A 20,521-nucleotide genomic window follows, 5' to 3' on the forward strand; every position below is an offset into this window, starting at 1 on the left:
GTCTCCTTCTTTTGCAGTGTATTTATGGAAAACCTGCAGGATCTGTTTTTACCACAAACGCATATGCTGTTGTCTCGCATCACAACCAAAATCCAGAGTTCTACGATGAGGTAAAAACACATTATTCTGACATTTATAAAATGCCATGGTTGCTATTCTTTTTCTCTTCAAATCATTGACATCATTTTATCTGTACTTTAAACCCCTGAATGTTTTGTTCTATGAAAAGAGAAAATGTCACATCAAAACAAAGGGCCACCGCCTGCTTGGTGTGCTTTGATGGCAGTGGAAGATTTGCCCCCAAGTTTAAGGGACTCTGAGTTGAGATATTAAAAAAAAGAAAGCCAAACCATTGCCATTGAGTCAATTCTGACTCATAGCGACCCTATAGGACAGAGTAGAGCTGCTCTATAGGGTTTCCGAGGAGCTGCTGGTGGATTTGAACTGCCGACCTTTCGGTTAGCAGCCAAGCTCGATGTAGGAAACAAACACCAGTCCGAAACTAGGATTCTAGCCGTAGCTTTGACAACAAGTGGCCCTGTGGCCTGAACAAGTCACTTCCCCTTTTTGAATCTCCATTTCCTCAGCTTTAAAATAAGAAATTCAGAGGACGTATTCTGACGGCCCTTCTAGCTCTTTCCCCTGTGTGGCAGGAAGCCCCTTTTCTGTAAGTGAAATGCTTCAAAGGATGCGGTGGCGCAACTAGGTCCCCAGAATTCCACTGACTGCACTAAACCCCTCAGCGCAAAGTAGATAAAGGGGAGTGGGGTGGTTTCTAGTCTCTGTACCTCCCGTCCTGAGTCTGCTGCCTTCTGTGTCTGTCTCTTTGGTCTGTCTGTGCCTCTCTTCGTGCTTCTGTATCTCTACATCTCTACGTGCTTCTGTGTCTCTCTCAGTGTGTCTGGCACAGCCACTTCTCATCTGTCTCGGGCTTATCCAAATCTTTAGACTGCTTCCAATTTCTCCACGCCTCTGTGGAACCTGAAAGTGCATCCCCGGCCAGATGCCCTGCTGGTTCTGCTCTCGGTCTTCACATTTCTATTCCTGGCTTTGTCTGAGACCGTTCCCTCTGCTGTCTTGATTTTGCAGGGCCACCTGCTGTCATATGAAGTCCTTACATCTCAGCCTTAGGCCTCATGCACTGTTTTCATAATCCAGTTTATCCTTTGTTTCAGGGAGAGGGCATTGTGGTGCCTTTCATTTTTGCCACCCAGGGAGGGAGTCTGTCCATATTTACGTGCAGCAGAGCATTAGATACCCAGATGGTCTGGATGCTGTGAATAGGCATGTTCTGTGGGGAATGTATACCTACAGCAGAAGTTAGTTATAACAGCAAAACCCTGCCTTGTGTGAATGATAATTGGACCAGATGTCCACCACCGAGCAGTTGAATTTGTCCACGTCTGTAACCAGCACCAGTCACTGCTATAAACTTAAGCATGTCGTCAGTAATGCACATTGTTTTTAGGATATGAAAGAACAGGCTTCTCAATCCTTCACTGTAAATTGACCAGAATAGATAAAAAGAAAGAGTATATGCGCGTGTGTGTATTTGTGTGTACTTGTGCGTATACATGCGTCTGTATTACCATCAGTATCTGTGATTTGTCTTTGACATACTTCCAGCAGGTATTTCAAACCTCCATTTGGGTTCTGATTGGAAAATCACTTGATATTCCTTAATACACGCATTGATTTTTAGGATTAAATTCACATGTCATGGGTGACAGTTTTTCTTTCTTTACTCAAGAGTAAAGTTCTTTTCTTCCTCTAGAAAAAATCTATATGGCTTGTCTTTTGTGGATACCATAATATCGTAGTGACTGTTTTGCACATTTATTTGTAAAGATTTAATTTTTTTTTTTTTTTTTTTTGGTAAAAACGGTAACAACTTAGAAAAAAGTAGCCCTTTAAATTCAGTCTACTTTTTAAGTAGGTCGACATTGCTGGACTCAGACTGAGTTACACAGCATCCCTCGGCTGTGAGGATGTGGTTTTCACCCAGTGTTTTAGAAACTCCTTCTTCAATGTTGAAACCAGTCAAATCTGTTGGGCTCTCTGGCCAAAAGTAATAAATCAGCCCTCACAACCTGGGAGAATATTCTTGTCAAACTGACGCTGACCAGAAAAGCATTTGCAGCGCATTGAAATGCTATCTATTATTTGGCCACTTGTCCTGCTCTTTAGGAAGTTTTTGGGAAAAGTATCTTGAAATGGAATGAAATGTCTGAACAGTCCAGCTTGACAATTTAAACAAAACAAAATTCCACGTGTAATTTTGCTGTCATTTCAGGTTAAGATTGAGCTTCCCATTTACCTTCATCAGAAGCACCATTTGCTTTTCACTTTCTATCATGTAAGTTGTGAAATTAACACAAAGGGAACAACGAAAAAGCAGGACACAGTTGAAACTCCAGGTATGTGTGGTCTTTCAATGTCTCTGTCTACAGTTACTTGAAATAGAATTGTGTGCTTCTGAGTTATAAAGGTCATTGCTGAAAGATTGATCCTATGTTCGTTTTATCATCATCTCTACCAAATATCACTGTCCAAATGCTTGCCACTGTGCTTAGGCTGCTATAAACAACGTAAAGTAATATTGCCTTTCTCAGGGAGAAACATAACTGCAATCCAGCATTTTTGTTCTTTAAGTCGAGTGGCCCAGCAACCAGGATTTTCCAGTTCTGCTCACTGAGGAAAAGAGAAGTGAGCCCAGAGCCAGGGACATCTGTAAGCCTGAGAGAAGTTGGGAGCTGTCTGGTTCTAACGAGAAGAGAACAGATTTAACAAACTTGAATAAGCTTTAGTGATGAAGGCACAGTCACGGTCCCACTTAGCAAGGCTTTAGATAAACCGATGGGGGAAGCATCCGTAGGAGAACATAGATTGCCCTGTGAACATGGCCTGTGCCACGCCCAGTATAGAAACGTCACCATGCCCTGGGATTCAGATCCAGGCTAGCCTGGATCAATCTAGAATTCGTTCATTCATTTAGAATATATTTCTACATATTTATTATGTGCAAGACATTGTAGTAGGTACTCTGAAGAATACAGAGGCAAATGAAACCCAGATCTCACCTCCAACGAGCCTATGATCTAATAGGGGAAGTGAGTCCTACCTAAATAACTGTGATGCAGGCTAGGGTAATGATAGGTAGAAAGTTAGGGTTAGAGTTAGAAAGGTAACTAACAGGGTAAATTAGAAAGGGGTAGTTACCAAGCAAGTGGTGCTATGTGTATTCAGAAAATAGCAAGTTAGTATTTCAGCTGGTTAAAGGAAGGGTGGCCAGCAATCAGGGATGGCTTCCTGGAGGAGATGGTGTTTGAGCTAGTCCTTCATGGGTGGGGTAGAGTTTGTTAATGCACTTATGGCAGGGAGGTAGGAGATTCTAGGATGAAGGAACCACTTGAACAAAGGCAGAGTATTGAGGGATATGTACAGGAAACCTCAAAGTATTAAGTACACCTGGAACATGGGGTGCTTGAAGGGGAATCATGGAATGTCAGGTTGAAAAAGAGGAGTCAGACTGTGGAAGACCTTTAATACGCCAGGCTGGCTTTGATTTGATTCTGTCAGCAATAGGGAACTACTGAAGGGTTATAAACACCAGCAATAGCTGTTTTGAAGGAATATCAATCAGGCAGCAATATAATGAATCAAGTGCGTTGGAGCAAGAAAAGACTGAAGGAAAAAACAGCAGCTAGGTACCTACTTCTAAGGCTCAGGAAAGGAAGACCTACACAATGGCAGTAGCAGGAAGACAGAAAAATTGAATTGCAGAAAAATATGTTGGAGCAGGCAGATGATTGGCTACTAGAGAGATCATGCAGTTAGCACTGATGTTTCAAAACTCGATGATGGAAAGATTGCCATCAGCAGCAGAATTACAGGTGAGGAGGATAGGTTTTGGACAGATACTGAGCATGAAGTGCTGGGGAAACATCGAAGTGGGGATGCCTAGCAGCCATCGGGACTGGATTTTAGAGATTTCCCTTTGTGGATAGTTGTGGTCCTGTTCTGGATCTCATAAAGGTTAAAGTTAGTTCAGGTCACGGACTTTGAGGGTTGAGAAGACAACTGGCAGAACAATGAGGACCCATGACGGTGCACCTCCTGAGAGATAAATTATGGGTTTCAAGATCCAAATCCTAGACAGAAGAGGGCAGGCTGCTCAGTAGAGCATGAAGCGGTTATTCTGTGTGTCACTAATCACTTTAAACTGTTCGTCCTTGAAGTGGCTTCACACCTTTGAGCCAGATGGCGTGCTTGCCGTTGTACCTGTACAGCTTCCAAGAGCTCTAGATGAGTTTTCACTGAGGGACACACTTGGCCATGCTCTGATTAATTCACAGTGCAAAAATAATTGCTTAAACAACTCCGTATTAGTGGTTTGCCAGGGGCTGCGGGAAAGAGGGAAGGAGAAGTAACCTAACAGGTATGGGTTTTTTTCTTGTGGGGGGCGGGGGCGGGGAGGTTTGATGAAAAAGTGGTCATGGGTGCACAACTCTGAACACACCAAAAGCCACTAAAGGGTACACTGGATGGTACGTGAATTATATCTCACTACAAAATTGGATGAGAAAATAATGTCTAAAAACAAGAAATATCTTTTCCTTTCTTGTTCCTATTTTCTGGGCTGAAAAGCTTTTCTCGTTTGTCAAATTTGCAGTTTAACTACTCTGACAGAGTTGTCTTGAATGGTTCTTCTGCTCAAGTTACTTCCCTTTGCTTTTTATAAAAGCAAATGTCTGGGTAAACAGGTCCTGAAGTTGTACTAATGAAGATGCCCTTCAGGCATGTGCTGGAGTCAGAGAAAGCCGTTTAGTCTACTTAGAGAATGCAACATTTTAACTTTCTTTTAAAAATTAAAGAATTTGCCAAATCAAACACGTGCACGAAAACATTCTGACCAGATTTGTGTTGACTTCTGTGTTCACAGTATAAACACACGGGCACACACACGCTCACGCAAAGAATTTGAAGGACTCAGAAAGCTGTGGCTCTAAAAAGTCCTCTCTAGCCAACACCCTCTCGCATATGCCAAAACTCGGTCCAGAACAGGCTTTTTTACAGCTGAGTTATAAACACTTGATACCCAGAATAATCTCTATAATGGAAATACTGACACCACGCAACTTGAGCAACACAGATGGCTCTGGCTTTTTTGCTAGAACATGATGAGTTTGCTAATAGAAAGCCAAGAGGCTCTTTTGGGTAGAACTGTTAAGAAATGGAGAGATTGGAAAAAAGCCCTCACTGGATTCAGGTCATAAACACAATACTCTGGCTTCATTCTCCTACTACACGTCTTCCTCCTGTAATCAGGAAAACTGCCCAACTAAATCATTTGTGCCTACTCCCTTGTATAAAGCTGGAATGTAACCTTGACTTAGGATCTTAATTTGTCAAACCTCCTTACCCTAGGGTTGCCATAAGAAATTCAAGAACATAGTGATTGCTATCTGAGATAGTCTCAGATATGAGACTCTGCACCCTTAGTGTAAAGATGGATGAAAGAGATCTGAATGTTTAAAAAATAAGTAGTCTACTAAAAGATAGCTCTCACAGTGTAAAGATAATGATATTGGTGGACTTTTAAAATTTGAAAGTGTTTTCGTATATTATCTCACTTTGGTCTCTCATTAACTCTGTTAGATGGAATAACTATGTATTGTTATTTCCATTTTTGTAATCAAGGAAATAGAGTGAATAACTTCTTAGTGGCCAGGTTGGAATTAGGAAGCAGTCCTAACCCATTGTTCCTTCCCCAGTACTGGGAATGTCACCACCCTGCCCTGGTCTCCACTAGTCAGACATTTGTGTAGCTAATTGCACTTGGACTTTCATTTTTCATTGTTGATTATTGTCTCGGCAGTTGGGTTTGCCTGGGTACCTTTGCTGAAGGATGGTAGAATCATCACATTTGAGCAGCAGCTGCCGGTTTCAGCCAATCTTCCCCCAGGCTACTTGAATCTGAATGATGCAGAATCAAGAAGGGTAGGAAAATATCTGTATTTGTTGGAGTACTCATGATTAAATGTTTAAAAATGGAATTCTGTTGCTCCAGTTGATTATTGGGGAGGATGTTGTTGTGTGCCATCAAGTGACCCTATAGTGTAAAGTAGAATTGCCTCATGGGGCTTAATGGGAGCAGATTCACCAGGCCTTTTCTCCCAGGAAGCGGCTAGTGGGTTTGAACCACTGACCTTTTCGATTTGTGGTTGAGTGCTTAACCATTGCACCACCAGGGCTCCTTCAGTCAGGGATAGTGTCAATCAAAGTGTGGTCTGAGGACTAGTTCTGGTCCACAACGGAGATAAGCATAGAAAATAAGAGTGTTTAGAAACGTTTATAACAGTTTGACCATGTATAATACTTTTTTAAAAAAATTGGGGCTCAGACTTTGTGTGTAATTGTTAGTTCACTTGTTTACTAATTTATTTTTATTGTAATTTACAAAAGTATTGGTAGGCAAAATTAAAAGTATTGGTAGGCAAAGGGTTGGATTGGAAATTCAATTGGAAATGAAAAATGGCTTGGAAAAAAAAATTTTTTTTCCCAAAACTACCACATTTATTTCTGGAAAAAATGTTGAAATGCATAAAGGTGTTAATATGTTGTTCATCTATCCATTGCTATATTATGGAAACTCATGTCCTATATTTTCTATTTACAGCAATCCAGTGTGGATATTAAGTGGGTAGATGGTGCAAAGCCTTTGTTAAAGGTTAAAAGCCACTTAGAGTCTACCATTTATACTCAAGTAAGTTGAGTCATTTGAATTTGCCAACTTTAATACTCAAGTATATTTCTTGATTAAAGTGGATTATACTTGATTCCTACAGCCTTAGAAAAGTGGAGGCCTATTACTTCTAGTTAGTATTGTTAATAATAATACTTTAAATTTTATCCTTCTAAAATCACAAAATCCTTTGTATTCCCATTATCTGATCCAAGCCTCACAAAACTCTGAAAGGGATTGGGAGGCTATTTATCTCGATTTTATAGATGAAAAAACTGAGGCTCAGGCAGGCTAGGTGACTTGCCCAGGATCACACAGGTAATGGAGGGAACCAGCTCAAAATCCCAATTTTTGCTATTTCAATTCCTGATACAGTCCATGGTGTCCGTGAAATCAGCATACATAGTCTGTATAGAACAGCTGAACTCACCAGTGAAGAGATGTGGTGAAATTGGGTGGACATTGAATGCCTGAGACTATTGTTCCGGAAACTAACTCCCTGCTGCTGCTTTTTCTTCACCTGCCCGTTAGACCTCTGTTCTTGCTCATCTCGTTAAGATATAGAAGCAGCCCCACTTCATAGAATATACTTGTCAAAAGAGGAATTCAGTGAATGCTTGATTTCGTGGGCATGAAGTGTAGCCTACCTGGTATGCTAAGGGCCATGCCAAATTTACCTGGGTTTACAGCTTTATGTGGCGGTCAAGACAACTTTGGAACATGGACACGTACATAGGTAGCCACCGCTGCCGAGTCTGGGCCTTGGAATACCTAGCTAGATAGGTTTGCAAGATGTGGGAGGAGGGAGAGGTAGAGAGCCTGCAATTGTGGGTAAGGAATCAAATTTCCTCTGGCTGTTTCCATCTGTGTTTCAGGATCTGCATGTGCACAAATTCTTCCATCATTGCCAGCTGATTCAGTCAGGCTCTAAAGAAGTTCCAGGGGAGCTCATTAAATATTTAAAGGTAAACGAGCAGCAGCTTTCTGCAAAAGCTTTGCTTTTCATGAGTTTCTGTTGCCACATTTTGATGTGGAAAAAAAGTTACACTAACTCTTTAAACTACTTTTGGCTGTGTATCCTCAGGAGAGCATTTTCTGTTATGTACTTTTCCATCAAGTGGTTATTTAGAAGCAGACAGCCGAGTTGCTACATGAGGAAGAAAATGTTTGAGCCAGAATTCGACATTATATTTTCAAAATCTCAGGAAAATGTTCATTTCAGCTCCCTGAATTGATTTTTCAGGCCTTTTCTCTTCCTGTTGACTGTCCAGTAAAGGTGGAGTATGCAATGGGGAAAGGGCCGGGATGAACAGAATCACTTCTGCTTGGAATAACATGACCTGGCTGCTGTGTCCATGAGTGAAAGATTATGAAAAGGGTTAGCTACAGAGAAAAAGAAACATATTTTCTGCATGTTACATAGGGAAGGGTCTTAAGGAATACCGTGTTTTATCAAGTGTATAGAGAATCTAAGGAAGCCTTGGCGGCACACTGGTTAAGGATTCAGCTGCTAACTGAAAGGTCAGCGGTTTGAATCCACCAAACACTCTGTGGGAGAAAGTTGTGGCAGTCTGCTTCTATAAAGATCACAGCCTTGGAAACCCTATGGGGCAGTTCTACCTTGTCCTACAGGGCTGCTAGGAGTCAAAATTGACTCGATTTATTCCCTGTGTGCTAAGACTGAAGTGCACATCGGAGGGCTTAGCTGATAGGTGGCTCTCTTCTGTTGATTGTTCCTTTAGAACATTAGCTATGGCACATCTGAGGAATTTTGATTTTGAATGAAGCCGCTACAGCATTTCCCTTTACACATAGACTATTGTTCATTTCGTTCAGAAATGTAGTGTGGCCTTAGATAAAATGTATGTGTTCTGGAGTCGTACACTGAGTTTCTGTCCCAGATCTGTCACTTACTAGCTCTCTGATTGACCTTGGCCAACTTACTTACCTTCATCCAATCCCTTATTATTCCATCTGTCAAATGGGAATAACAATACTCACAGGTTGGTCGTGAGGATTAAACGAGTTAGGGTATCCCTCATGGTACTGTAATTATTCATTCATTCGGCCCTTATTATAGACTGTCTCCTATGGGCCAGGCATTGTCTAAGCATTGGGAATATAAAGAAAAAAACAAACAACATTCCTCTCATCAAGGAGCTTACTTTCTTGTTGGGACATATGAACAATAAATAGATGGATACATATGATAGGTCAAGAGATAATAAATGCAATGAAGGAAAAACAGAAGGAACAGGGAGTAATAAGAGGAGTCCTTCATTTAGTTAAAGTGGACTGAGAAGCCCTCTCTGGTAAGATGATTGAGTAGATACCTTAAAGGAAATAAGGTAAATTTAGGGGGGGAAGTGCTGGGGACAGCAAGCACAGCCAATACAAAGGCCTGGAGGAGTTTGCTTGGTGCGTTCAAAGGAAAGCAAAGAATTCCAGTATGGTAGGAGCACAGAGTGATAGGGTATTATGTTGGAGAGCTATCTGGAGAGTTAGCTGGGTAGGGCCTCATAAACCATGGTAGGGAATTGCAATTGTACTCCAAGTGAGATGGAAGCCTTATAGGGCTCTGATCCGAGGAGTAACATGATCTGACTTTGTTTTTAAAAGTATCATTCTGCCTACCATACAGAAAATACAGGGTTGCAAAGCAAGGGGGAAGCAGGGAGTTGGTCAATAAATGGTAACTATAAGAACAATAAAAACCATTGTTTTTGCTGTTGTGTGCCCTTGAGTCCATTACAACTCATTGCAAGCTTATGTGCAGAGTAGAACTGCACCATAGGGTTTTCTAGGCATAAATTTTTCTAGGAACAGATGTCCAGGTCTTTCTCCCACAGAGCTGGGTGGGTTTGAACTGCCAACCTTTTGATCAGTAGCCCCGTGCTTAACCATTGCACCACCAGGGCTCCTTCAATTATCATTTAATTTTTATTACTGTTGTAATTTAGATGAATGTTTACGGAACTAGCTTCTCATGAAACAATTAGTACACATATTGTTTTACAACGTTAATTATCAACCCCACAACATGTCAACACTCTCATGGCTTAGCAAAATTGATAGATTTTTTTTTCCTTTTTTTTTTTAAATTGTATCTTAGATGAAGGTTTAGATGAAGGTTTACAGAACAAACTAGTTTCTTATTAAACAGTTAATACCCATATTGTTTTATGACATTGGTTAACACCCCCACAACATGTCAACACTCTCCTTCTTGACCTTGGGTTCTCCATTACCAGCTTTCCTGTCCCCTCCTGCCTTCTTGTCCTTGCCCCTGGGCTGGTGTGCCCCTTTAGTCTCGTTTTGTTTTATGGGCCTGTCTAATCTTTGGCTGAAGGGTGAACCTCAGGAGTAACTTCAGTATTGAATTAGAAGGGTGTCCAGGGGCCATACTTGGGGTTTCTCTAGTCTATTTTCAGGCCAGCAAGCCTGGTCTTTTTTTGTGAGTTAGAATTTTGTTCTACATTTCTCTCCAGCCCTGTCCAGGACCCTCTATTGTGATCCCTGTCAGAGCAGTCAGTTGTGGTAACCGGGCACCACCTAGTTGTGCTGGACTCAGTCTGGTGAAGGCTGTGGTAGCTGTGGTTCATTAGTCCTTTGGACTAATCTTTCTCGTGTGTCTTTGGTTTTCTTTATTCTCCCTTACTCCAGATGGGGTGGGACCAGTGGAGTATCTTAGATGGCCTCTCACAGCCTTTTAAGACCCCAGATGCTACTCACCAAGATAGAATGTAGAACATTTTCGTTATAAACTGTGTTCTGCCAATTGACCTAGATGTTCCCTGAGATCATTTACCATTAATTTTAAGTATAATGGTCATCTTTCAAATCCTTCCCTCAGTGATGTCAAGGAGACTTCAGCTGTATGTATGAATGTTCTTTCTGTTAAGTTCATTGGCTTTTACTTCCAATGGGGAAGCTTTGTAAAAGTTTTAACAGAATGGAATAGAACAGAACAGTATTTTCATACACTAATGTTCTTAAAACTAACCAAAAAAAGGTACTCATATTTGTGTTTTAAGGGTGTGGAATTTCTGATAGTTGTATGACCTACGCTTGCCCTCTAGTGGCAGAGAGTGAAATGCCATAATGGTTACAGAAATAGCCAAGTTCTTGTATGGAATATTAGTGCTGTTAAGGGGTTTTTTAAGGGCTCCTAGAGGTCTTTACAGAAGAGGAAAGTAAAGCCCAGGTAGACATGACTTGCCTGTGGTCATTCAGCTGGTTAGTAACAGAGCTGAACCGGGCCTGTGACATGCATCTCTTGACTCCTAATCCTATGTTCTACCCAAACCTTGCAATCTGTTGTCCCTATAAATGACATTGATTTATCAACTCATTTAACATGTATTTGTTGAGTTCTTAGTATTTATTTACTATTTTCTTAGATTCCTGAGGAAAAGGATATCTTAGGGTCATTTTCCATAGGGATCTTACAACCTAATCGAAGAGACAAAACACACCAAAGTTAAATGGAAATATAAGAGCAATACAAATGATATTCCAAAGCAATATGCAATTAAAGGTCAAATGTGTGATATAGACTGTAAGTCCTAAGGGCTTGGTGAACTGAGGAACCACTGTAGGCTAGAGGGTACCCGTCTTTATTTTACGCCTTGGTTCCTTATTTCATTAGTATATTCAGTCATTCACCAAATATTTATTTTGAGTGCCTACTATAGGCTAGACATTGTTCTGGGTGCTGGGAATATAATGAGGGAAAATTTAGGCAACATATCTTCTCTTGGTGTTGTAGACAGATAATAAACTTAAAAGGTAATTTTAGGTAGATCTGAGTGCTGTGAAGAAAAGGGAACAGGCTAATGGGTCTAACATGACTGGGAGTGCACTCTGGATAGAGTTGTCAAGGGGAGCCTATGTAAGGAGATGGCACTTTAAGCTGATAAGAAAGTGATCAGAGGAAGACTGCCACAGGTGACAAAGCTGTGTAAAGGGATAACAGGCTATTGTAGCAGGTGCAGACACCTCATGATGGTAATGAACATGGCATGTTTGAAGGACAGAGAAAAAGACCATGTGGTTAGAGCACAGTGGCAGGGTGGGGCATGGCATGAGATGAGTTTGGAGAGGTAGGCAGGGTACATGGAGGCACGGGAAGCCCTTAACAGTTTTTTGTCATCAGTTTGTTTCGTTTTGCTTTTAACAAGGTGAAAATGGCATTATCCAATCTGCACTTCAAAAAAAAAAAAAAACCAGTCTGGCTGCTGTATTGAGAGTGAATTATAGAGGAGCAATACTGGTAGCAGAGAGAGATGAGTTCTGTGTGGAATGGCCATCTTTCTTTTCTACCTGGCATTATCCTACCTATCCTTTAACCTTCCTTTTCTCCAAAGCCTTACCCGATGTCTCCTACTCAACTTGCAGACTTAGTTGCTTCTGCTTTGGGGTATTTTGTACCTAACACTATTGCACCCTTTACTGATGTTTGATTTTGTTCCCTGCCTTTTTCTTCCCTGTGAACTGCTTGACAGTAGGAACCAAATCTCTTTGATGTGCTTGACACATTGGCAGTTTGGTCAGTACAACTTTGTTGAATGAGTGAATAATGACTTCACTGAGTCGGGGTTTGAACTTGACTTGGAAGGGAGGCTAAGATTTGGCTAAACTATAAACAAAGGCACAAATGTAGGAATGCATATTTTACATTTATATATATATATATATATTTAAGGAGCAGCAAAAATACCAGTTTGGCCTTGTGAAGAACGATGATGAGGGTTAAGGCTGAAATTGTACGTTGAGTCTTAAGTAACTCGGACTTAATGCCCTAGGTGAAGGTTTCTCAACCTTAGCTTTATTGACACTTAGGGCAACATTTTTTTGTTGTAGGGCGCTGTCCTGTGGATTGTATGATATTTGGCAGCATCCCAGCAACAGTAGCACACCCCCTTCCCAGCTGTGACAACCAAAAATGTCTCCAAACATTGCCAAATGTCCCCAAGGATGGGGTCAGGGGGAGCAGAATGGCCACCGGTTGAGAACCACTACCCTGGGTAATTGGGAGGCATCAAAAAATCTTGGCAGGAGATGCTCTAATGTAACCAGTGTTTCAGGAAGATGAATTTGGACATGAGAGGTGGATGCACTGGAAGTGAAGGGAAACTGTACAGAGACCTACTAGAAAAGTATTAGACTACTTTGATTATAGATTAGAGGACCCTGAAAAGATGTGATGGCAGTAAGGAGAGAGGAGAGGGTAGACTCACTTCCTTGAGCCAGGTATCTTGCCTCATGCATCTGATTGAGAAGAGGCTGCACAGAAATCTAAGAGGTCATTGTTGGAATAATTAGCATGTATATGATAGAATCCTGGGAGTGTTGGGAGTAAGGTTGGAAAGATGGGGCAAAAGTGAGGGAGACTGTGAAAAATAACTCAGGAGCTCCTTAAATGCAGGGAGTTGTCTTTTTATCCATCTCTGTATTTCCCACTGTACCATACATTGAATTGCACGTAGAAGGTTCTTAGCAAGGTTTGTTTGGTAGACTGGTTGGTTAAATGAATGAACAAGAAGGAAACAAAGACAAGAGATTTTTTAAATAAATTTTGCTGTTTGTATCATTTATGTGTATGCATGAACACAGTTCTCCTTCTTGATGTTAATCACACACCTATCAGTAGAGATAATGTGAGCATTTTGAAGCAATGTGTTATGAGAATGTCAGAATGCAGAACTACCTCAGTTTTGTAGATGGTGGTGGTGTAAGGCCAATTATATATAGGAGCAGTCTTCACTGAATCCTGTTTCTTACCAGATTAACTGATGGCCCACATTCCCTTCGGAAAACACACCGAATGCCGAGGGCCTGTAGGCTAGTTTCCTGTACCTCCAAACAAGCCTGCTCCTCCCACTCCACCTACTCCAATTAAGTGTTCGATTACCAAGACTCAGTTGTGTTTACTCCAAAACCTGTTTATCCCAGTTGTACTTTGTTATCTTAGGTAAAGTATTTAATTAAATATTAAATAAACTAATAACACCTGAGTGCAAGAATAGAGGTGTGCATAAATAAATAATAAAACAGTCTCCTGTCCCATCGAGCTCACATTCTAGTGAGCTTATATTCTAGTGAATATAGTTTTCCTTACTTAATTTTGGTTGTGTTTCACATGTGCAAATTATATCATATTTCTGTTTGTTTTCATAACTAATAATGACTTATTTTAGTGTTTGCATGCCATGGAGATCCAAGTCATGATACAGTTTCTACCTGTAATTCTTATGCAACTCTTCCGAGTTCTCACAAATATGACCCATGAAGACGATGTCCCTATCAACTGCACCATGTGAGTTTTGCTGTTATACACAGAAGCAAATTTTGTTTTCTTTTGAGTTTCTTCGTTTCGAATATAAATTTATCTTCCAAATGATAACCCAAAAGTTAGAAACCTAACTTCAGCTTTCTCTATTTTCATGCTTCTCAGACTTGGGGATTTGTATCCCCAGGGATAGATGATACCAGAAGCCATAGGATAAACTTTATATACTTAAAACCAAGGGTTTTTAACACTTGCTGCACGTTAGAATCACCAGGGGAGTTTTTAAAAATGTCTATGTCCGAACCATACTTCGTACCAATTAAATCAGAATCTCTAGGGGTGGAACTCAGGCACTGGTATTTTTCCAAGTTTCCAAGGTGATTCCATAATGCAACAGAATTTGAGAATTATGGTCTTAGACCAGTGATGCCCTGTAGAACTTTCCATGATGATGGAAATGTCCAGTGTAGTCGCCACTAGTCACATTTAAACTGAGTTTTTAATTGTATTCCATTTTAATGTAATTTAAATTTAGGTTAACCGCATGTAGCTATTGGCTCTTGTAGTGGACAGAGCAGCCCTAAACCATCAACTTTTACATGAAAGAACAAGGGAGTATTATTTTTATATGAAAACAAACATGGATGTGTTATAGAGTAGAATGCAGGATGCACCTGAATTTTGAAATTAAACCAGAAGAATTCAAAGAAATTGTGAGCTCAGTGCTAGATGTGGCCGGCTTTGCTGCTTCTGCTGTTGCCACAGCCTCTGCCACCAGGCTTCAGCCTACCCACAGTTCGAATCCACAGGCCGCTCCTAGAAAACCTTATGGGGCAGTCCTACTCCGTCGTATAGGGTCGCAATGAGTCGGAATCGAATCGACGGCAACAGGTTGGCTAGCTCAGTGGGTCTCTGAGTGTGTTTCCCAGACCATCAGCATCAGTACCACCTGGAAACTTATTAACAATGCTAATTATTGAACTTCTCTCAGACCTACAATCGTAATCAGAAACTCTGGGCGGGGGGCCGAGCAATCTAGTAACAAGGCCTCCAGGCGATTGCACCCTAATGTTTGGGGACCATTTCTAAGTTTCTTAACTTTAAAAGTTTCTGTGAATTTTATATTTACCTCCAAGTTTAGTTCACATCATTCATTATACCTGCCATGTCTCTCCCTTCCGTTTTCCTCACGTGTTGACATGCTTTTCATTTTATCTTTCTATGCTTTTCCTTTTATTCTCACTAGAGGGGATTTCAATATTGTCCGTACTCAAAATCTTTTCCCACATAGTAGCTGTGACCATATTTACAATGCATACAGAGATCTAGAAAAGAGATGAAACCTCTGAGTTGCCAAAATCAGGTATCCTTTTGAATCAGGAAATATATTTTACAAGGCCCTGAGCGTGTAAGATGTGGAAATCTTCTGTTAGAGCCACCCCACCATTACATCTTAGGCAATTATTTCACTTTTTAATATCCAGGCAGTGTTAGATATTCTTAGGGGTTTGGAAATGATGATCTTATTTAACAGTTAACTTGTGGTAATTGTTGCGTGACACACAGACTTTGTGAATGTTGTTTCAGGGTTCTCTTACATATTGTATCAAAGTGCCATGAAGAAGGCTTGGATAACTATTTAAGATCCTTCATAAAGGTTTGTGGAGTAAGCTTTCTTTCTGAGCAATTTATTTCATGTGAAAATTTGGTTTCATGGTTCTCTCTCTTTTTTTTTTTTTTTAGTATAGCTTTCGACCTGAAAAGCCAAGTGCTCCTCAGGCCCAGCTGATACATGAAACCCTGGCTACTACGATGATAGCAATACTGAAGCAGTCTGCAGATTTTTTAGCAATAAACAAACTGCTAAAGGTAAGGAAACAGAACACGTGGGGAATGGAAGCAGTGGTAGACACACTCATGAGATACCCGCCCGTTTTAGTTCTAGTCTTTCATCATTCTTCCCTGAGACCCTCCCTCTCCCCACCACTTCGCTTACGCATCCTTTTTCCTCAGGTTCTCCACTCAGCCTTCTCTACACATCCTTCTCTACCTTCCCCACCTCCTGCTCCCAATCAAATGTGTAGTAGAAAGAATTTTGGATCAGATAACCCTGGGTTCGAATCCTGGACCTACCACATACTAGCTCTGTGACATTGAGCCAGTTATTTAGCATCTCTGAGCCTTCAAAGGAGCCCTGGTGGCACAGTGGTTAAGCAGTCGGCTGCTAACCAAAAGGTGAGCCAATCCAGCAGCTCCACAGGAGAAAAGACCTGCCGATCTGCTCCTATAAAGATTACAGCCTAGGAAACCCTATAGAACAGTGCTGCTTTATCATACAGGGTTGCTATAAGTCAGAGTTGACTTAACAGCACACATCAACAACAACTGATCCTCTAATTTTTCATTTCTTAAATATATGTGAAGCACTTAACACAGTTTCTGGCACATAGCAGGCACTCAGTATATGGTAGCTCCTATTACTGTCAATGGCACTGGGTTTTTTTGGGTTATTACTGTCAAGCTTTTTACTATTTCCGTTATTAATGGTAGGGTTTCAGGAATCTTAATATATATCTGCTTGAGGCTTCTCTGCACCCTTCACACTATGTGGGCAAATACCTACACTACTTAGGCTGGCCCCAATGTTGTACCAAGAGGGGAATTGGATTCACTGCTGACTACAGGCAGTAATAAGATTCATTGTCTATAGAGAATTAAAAAATAGCAATAAAATCAACTAAAAGTTGGTCTCTTCTTTAGTAGCATGATGTATTGTCAATTCTAAACAATGCCAGTGATAAAATAATCCCTCCCCACTGGGGCACACATTCCTACCACATGCCCTTTGTACATCATCTCGAGGTACAGTATTACATTCCTCTAAAACAATTTGAGGTGCCCAGTGGTTAAGTGCTACAGCTGCTAACCAAAGGGCCAGCAGTTCGAATCCACCCGGTGCTCCTTGGAAACTCTATGGGGCAGTTCTACTCTGTCCTGTAGGGTCACTAGGAGTCAGAGTCGATTGGACTCACTTTAAAATGCTATTGAAGTTCAGAAACAGGATCCATATTGATTTGTCAAACTTTGCTAAGCTTCAGATATTTGGGTGACTATTAAAGATTTGTTTGTTTATTTTTAGTACTCGTGGTTTTTCTTTGAAATTATTGCAAAGTCTATGGCCACATACTTGTTGGAAGAGAATAAAATTAAGGTAAGTAGACTCAAGAATATTTAGCATGGACAAAGAAAGCTAATTTTACAGATAGCCATGGTATGCAAATCCTCTTATATTAGCCCTTCACTTTTTCAACTTAGCTTATTAAAAAAATACATGTATTGCATAAATATTCGGTCTGACAGTTGCTATTTTTCAGTCTAATCTGCAGAAATTCTTCTCATAGATTCTTTTCTGTAATGTTTGCCACATAAACTAATTACCTTTGAAGCTTTGCCTTTGTCTCGTGGTTTAAAAATGTCTGTTGAAAACATTCATTTGCAAGAAGAACAAGTATCAGATCAGAAATAATCTTTATCTTAGAAAGCTCAATGCCATGTACAAAGTTAAAAGTACTTTATGCAACAGAGGTGTTTCTGAAATGTGGTGTATATGCTTAGCTGATTTTTAAAATTGCTTTAAAGGTACAAAGAAATGTTCTCAGTTATAGGAATCCTAAAGCTAAGACTTGTGAAATAAAAAATATATATATTTATCTTTTTTAGTAGATTTTTCAGAGAATGGATTTGCAGAAATTGAGATGCATGCATACTCTTGTGTTAGGAAAAAAATGGAATGAAAAACTGGGATATGTCTGTAGCTCAGGAACACAGTATTCCAACGTTGGGACCTAGTTTTGCTGATAATTTTAGTCCATTATATTATTAGAGGTCTAGGTAGTTCCTTGTAATGATCTAGAGTAAAGTATACATTGAATTAGCGATGTCCTTTTTTTTAAGTTGGGAGAGAGTACACCCCAGTTAAAAAATATGCTTATATATGGAACGTATTTGAAAGTGAAAATGACAATTTATTTAGACCTTTTGGAACTCTGACTTTTTTCTATGCCTGTTTAATTGAAGCTTCCCAGAGGCCAGAGATTTCCCGAGGCATATCATCATGTCTTACATTCACTGCTTCTTGCAATCATTCCCCATGTGACTATTCGGTATGCGGAAATTCCCGATGAGTCCAGAAATGTCAATTATAGTTTGGCTAGTTTTCTCAAGGTGAGTTAAAGGCAGCCTAAACATGGTAAGCGATGATTCTTCACTGATCATGGTCTTGAAAGCCAGAAAACAAATAATGCACTTTCTAGAGTCTCAGCTAGGTCTCAGAAGGCTGCTGGAGAAACTCTTTTGACTGAATCATCCAAGTATTGACTGATTTTCTTCCCCACTGAAATGGCTGATTAATTAAATCAGGTTCCACACAGGTGGCTTGGCCAGCAGACATGTTTTGTTTGTCTTACATGATGTTTTAAAAAATATTTTATTTTGAATGCATTTAGATGGGGCATGTACTTTCTTGTTTGCAATAGTTCTCAGAACTCCTTGGTGACCCCTGATTCTCTTTATACATATAAATCACTTCTCTGATCCCTGTGGGCTTTTGAGTTTGCAGTTCTTGAACTAAGGCAACCTGTTGGCTGATGTAACTGCAGTCTGCATGTTATTAATATATGTAAATAGAAATTGTTAATTTTGGCCAGTGAGGTTATTTTAAGAATAATACATTGTCTCAAACATAGTAGATTCTCAATGTTTGTTGGATGAATGAATAAATGAATAGAAACCTACCTCAGTAATCCAGGTGAAAGGTGAATAGGTTCTGACCTAGAGAAGTGGCAATGTACTGAGTGCCTTAACGAGGAGAATGTCGCCAGGCAAAGATGACCAACTCCTAAGATTATTACAGAGGAAGAGTAATGGTAGGCCAGGATTTCACTGGGCACAATAAAGAAAATCCTCTTTTGGTGTATATTGTTTATATATGCAAACCTCACTTTCAATACCTGAGAACACTATACTTCACTTTGGGGGTTTGAGAGGTGACCAAAATGGATGAGGCAGTGTGTGTTTATGTGTGCACGCACACTTAATCTTTTGAAAATTGTATCCCAATTCCAGCAATAGGTCCCTTGCCCTTTATCTCTTTCTTCAAGTCCACCTGAAGCTAGGAAAGCTATTACTCTTTTATGTGTAAAATAGGAAGGGTCATCACCTTAGTATGGAACAAGTTTTAGAAACTCACACTTGACAGACTTTTAGAATTATTTTAACTAAGAGTTCATTTTTGTTTGGTTTCTCTAGCGCTGTTTGACACTAATGGATAGAGGATTTGTTTTCAATCTGATAAATGATTATATATCTGGATTCAGCCCCAAAGATCCTAAGGTGAGTTATGAAAACATAATTGACAGGGACATGAGACCTTAGAACGTGAGACCAAGGGTTTCATTTGTTCTCCTCTGGAGGGTTTAGAACTGTTTTTACTAGATAATTTGAGTATAGCTGTACCTCAAAGCAGAGAATACCGGATAGTGTTTTTGGGGCCCCCAAGACCACTCACGTGTTTGATGACTTGCTGGAAGGACTCAAAAGACAGTTATACTCATGGCTAAGATTCATTACATTGACACAGTAGGGACACCCAGACAGATCAATAAAGACAAAAGACATCAAGCTGAGTCTGTAGGAATCTGTGTGCAAGCTTCCTAAGCTCTTTGCGTCCTGTGAGGGATCACATAGAGCACACCCTCCCTCCAGCAGGGAAAATGGAACCACACACATGCAACGTTTTTCCTCAGGGCAGTCTGTTTGAGACTCAGACTTTTAGGGTTTTTATTAGAGACAGCCCAGGTAGGCACCCCTTGCCCTTCGAAAGTCCAGACTCTCAGAAGGAAAGCAGGTGTTCACCATAAATGGCATCGTTTGTACAAGTAGTCTAAACAGACTGGCACAGAAAGCAAACCTTATCATACAGGGACTGTTTCAAAACCCAGTTTCCCAAATGCTAGCCAAGGGACAACCTTGCAAGCAGGCGTTTCTAAGGATAGCCATCTCAGGCCTGCTACATTAACTCTGCTGCGCAGATCACACCTGAAGGTATGCCAAGGATACTAAACACTTCTGTTGTGAAAATTAACGCTCTCTATTAAATTATTATAAGAGTAAATGCCTACTAAGTATGAGTCAATGCATAATTTTTCCATTTAGGTCCTGGCTGAATACAAGTTTGAATTTCTACAAACCATTTGCAATCATGAACATTATATTCCTCTAAACTTGCCAATGGCATTTGCAAAACCTAAACTTCAGCGAGTTCAAGGTACGTACTTACATGTTCCATCATTTGGAATGGTTTCTTTTTTTTTTTTTTTTCTCTTTTTAGCTAGTGCTAGTTTAGCATAATGTTTTCTGGTTAAACCTGTCAACTTGAAGGTAGCCTCAGAATTTTTACTATCTGAAGATAGGCTCCTTAATGGTAT

At 40.3% G+C, this 20,521-nt stretch overlaps 1 protein-coding gene across 4 annotated transcripts in view; it reads left to right on the forward strand.

The window, feature by feature from the left end:
• The window catches only part of DOCK11 (dedicator of cytokinesis 11), a 192,733-nt gene that overhangs the window by 102,851 nt on the left and 69,361 nt on the right, over positions 1–20,521 (forward strand). For 3 of the 4 annotated variants that reach the window (XM_064278708.1, XM_064278709.1, XM_023553876.2), the window contains exons 19-30: positions 18–110; positions 2,294–2,417; positions 5,879–6,000; positions 6,680–6,766; positions 7,621–7,710; positions 13,945–14,063; positions 15,624–15,693; positions 15,780–15,905; positions 17,176–17,247; positions 18,114–18,260; positions 19,344–19,427; positions 20,250–20,361. In XM_064278708.1, the coding sequence (XP_064134778.1) occupies positions 18–110; positions 2,294–2,417; positions 5,879–6,000; positions 6,680–6,766; positions 7,621–7,710; positions 13,945–14,063; positions 15,624–15,693; positions 15,780–15,905; positions 17,176–17,247; positions 18,114–18,260; positions 19,344–19,427; positions 20,250–20,361 (1,246 nt within the window). The remainder of the gene's footprint in view (positions 1–17; positions 111–2,293; positions 2,418–5,878; positions 6,001–6,679; positions 6,767–7,620; positions 7,711–13,944; positions 14,064–15,623; positions 15,694–15,779; positions 15,906–17,175; positions 17,248–18,113; positions 18,261–19,343; positions 19,428–20,249; positions 20,362–20,521) is intronic. The other variant, XM_064278710.1, reaches the window with a different exon arrangement.

Source organism: Loxodonta africana, chromosome X (genome assembly GCF_030014295.1).
Source record: "Loxodonta africana isolate mLoxAfr1 chromosome X, mLoxAfr1.hap2, whole genome shotgun sequence".
In the NCBI taxonomy this organism is placed as follows: Eukaryota; Metazoa; Chordata; class Mammalia; order Proboscidea; family Elephantidae; genus Loxodonta; species Loxodonta africana.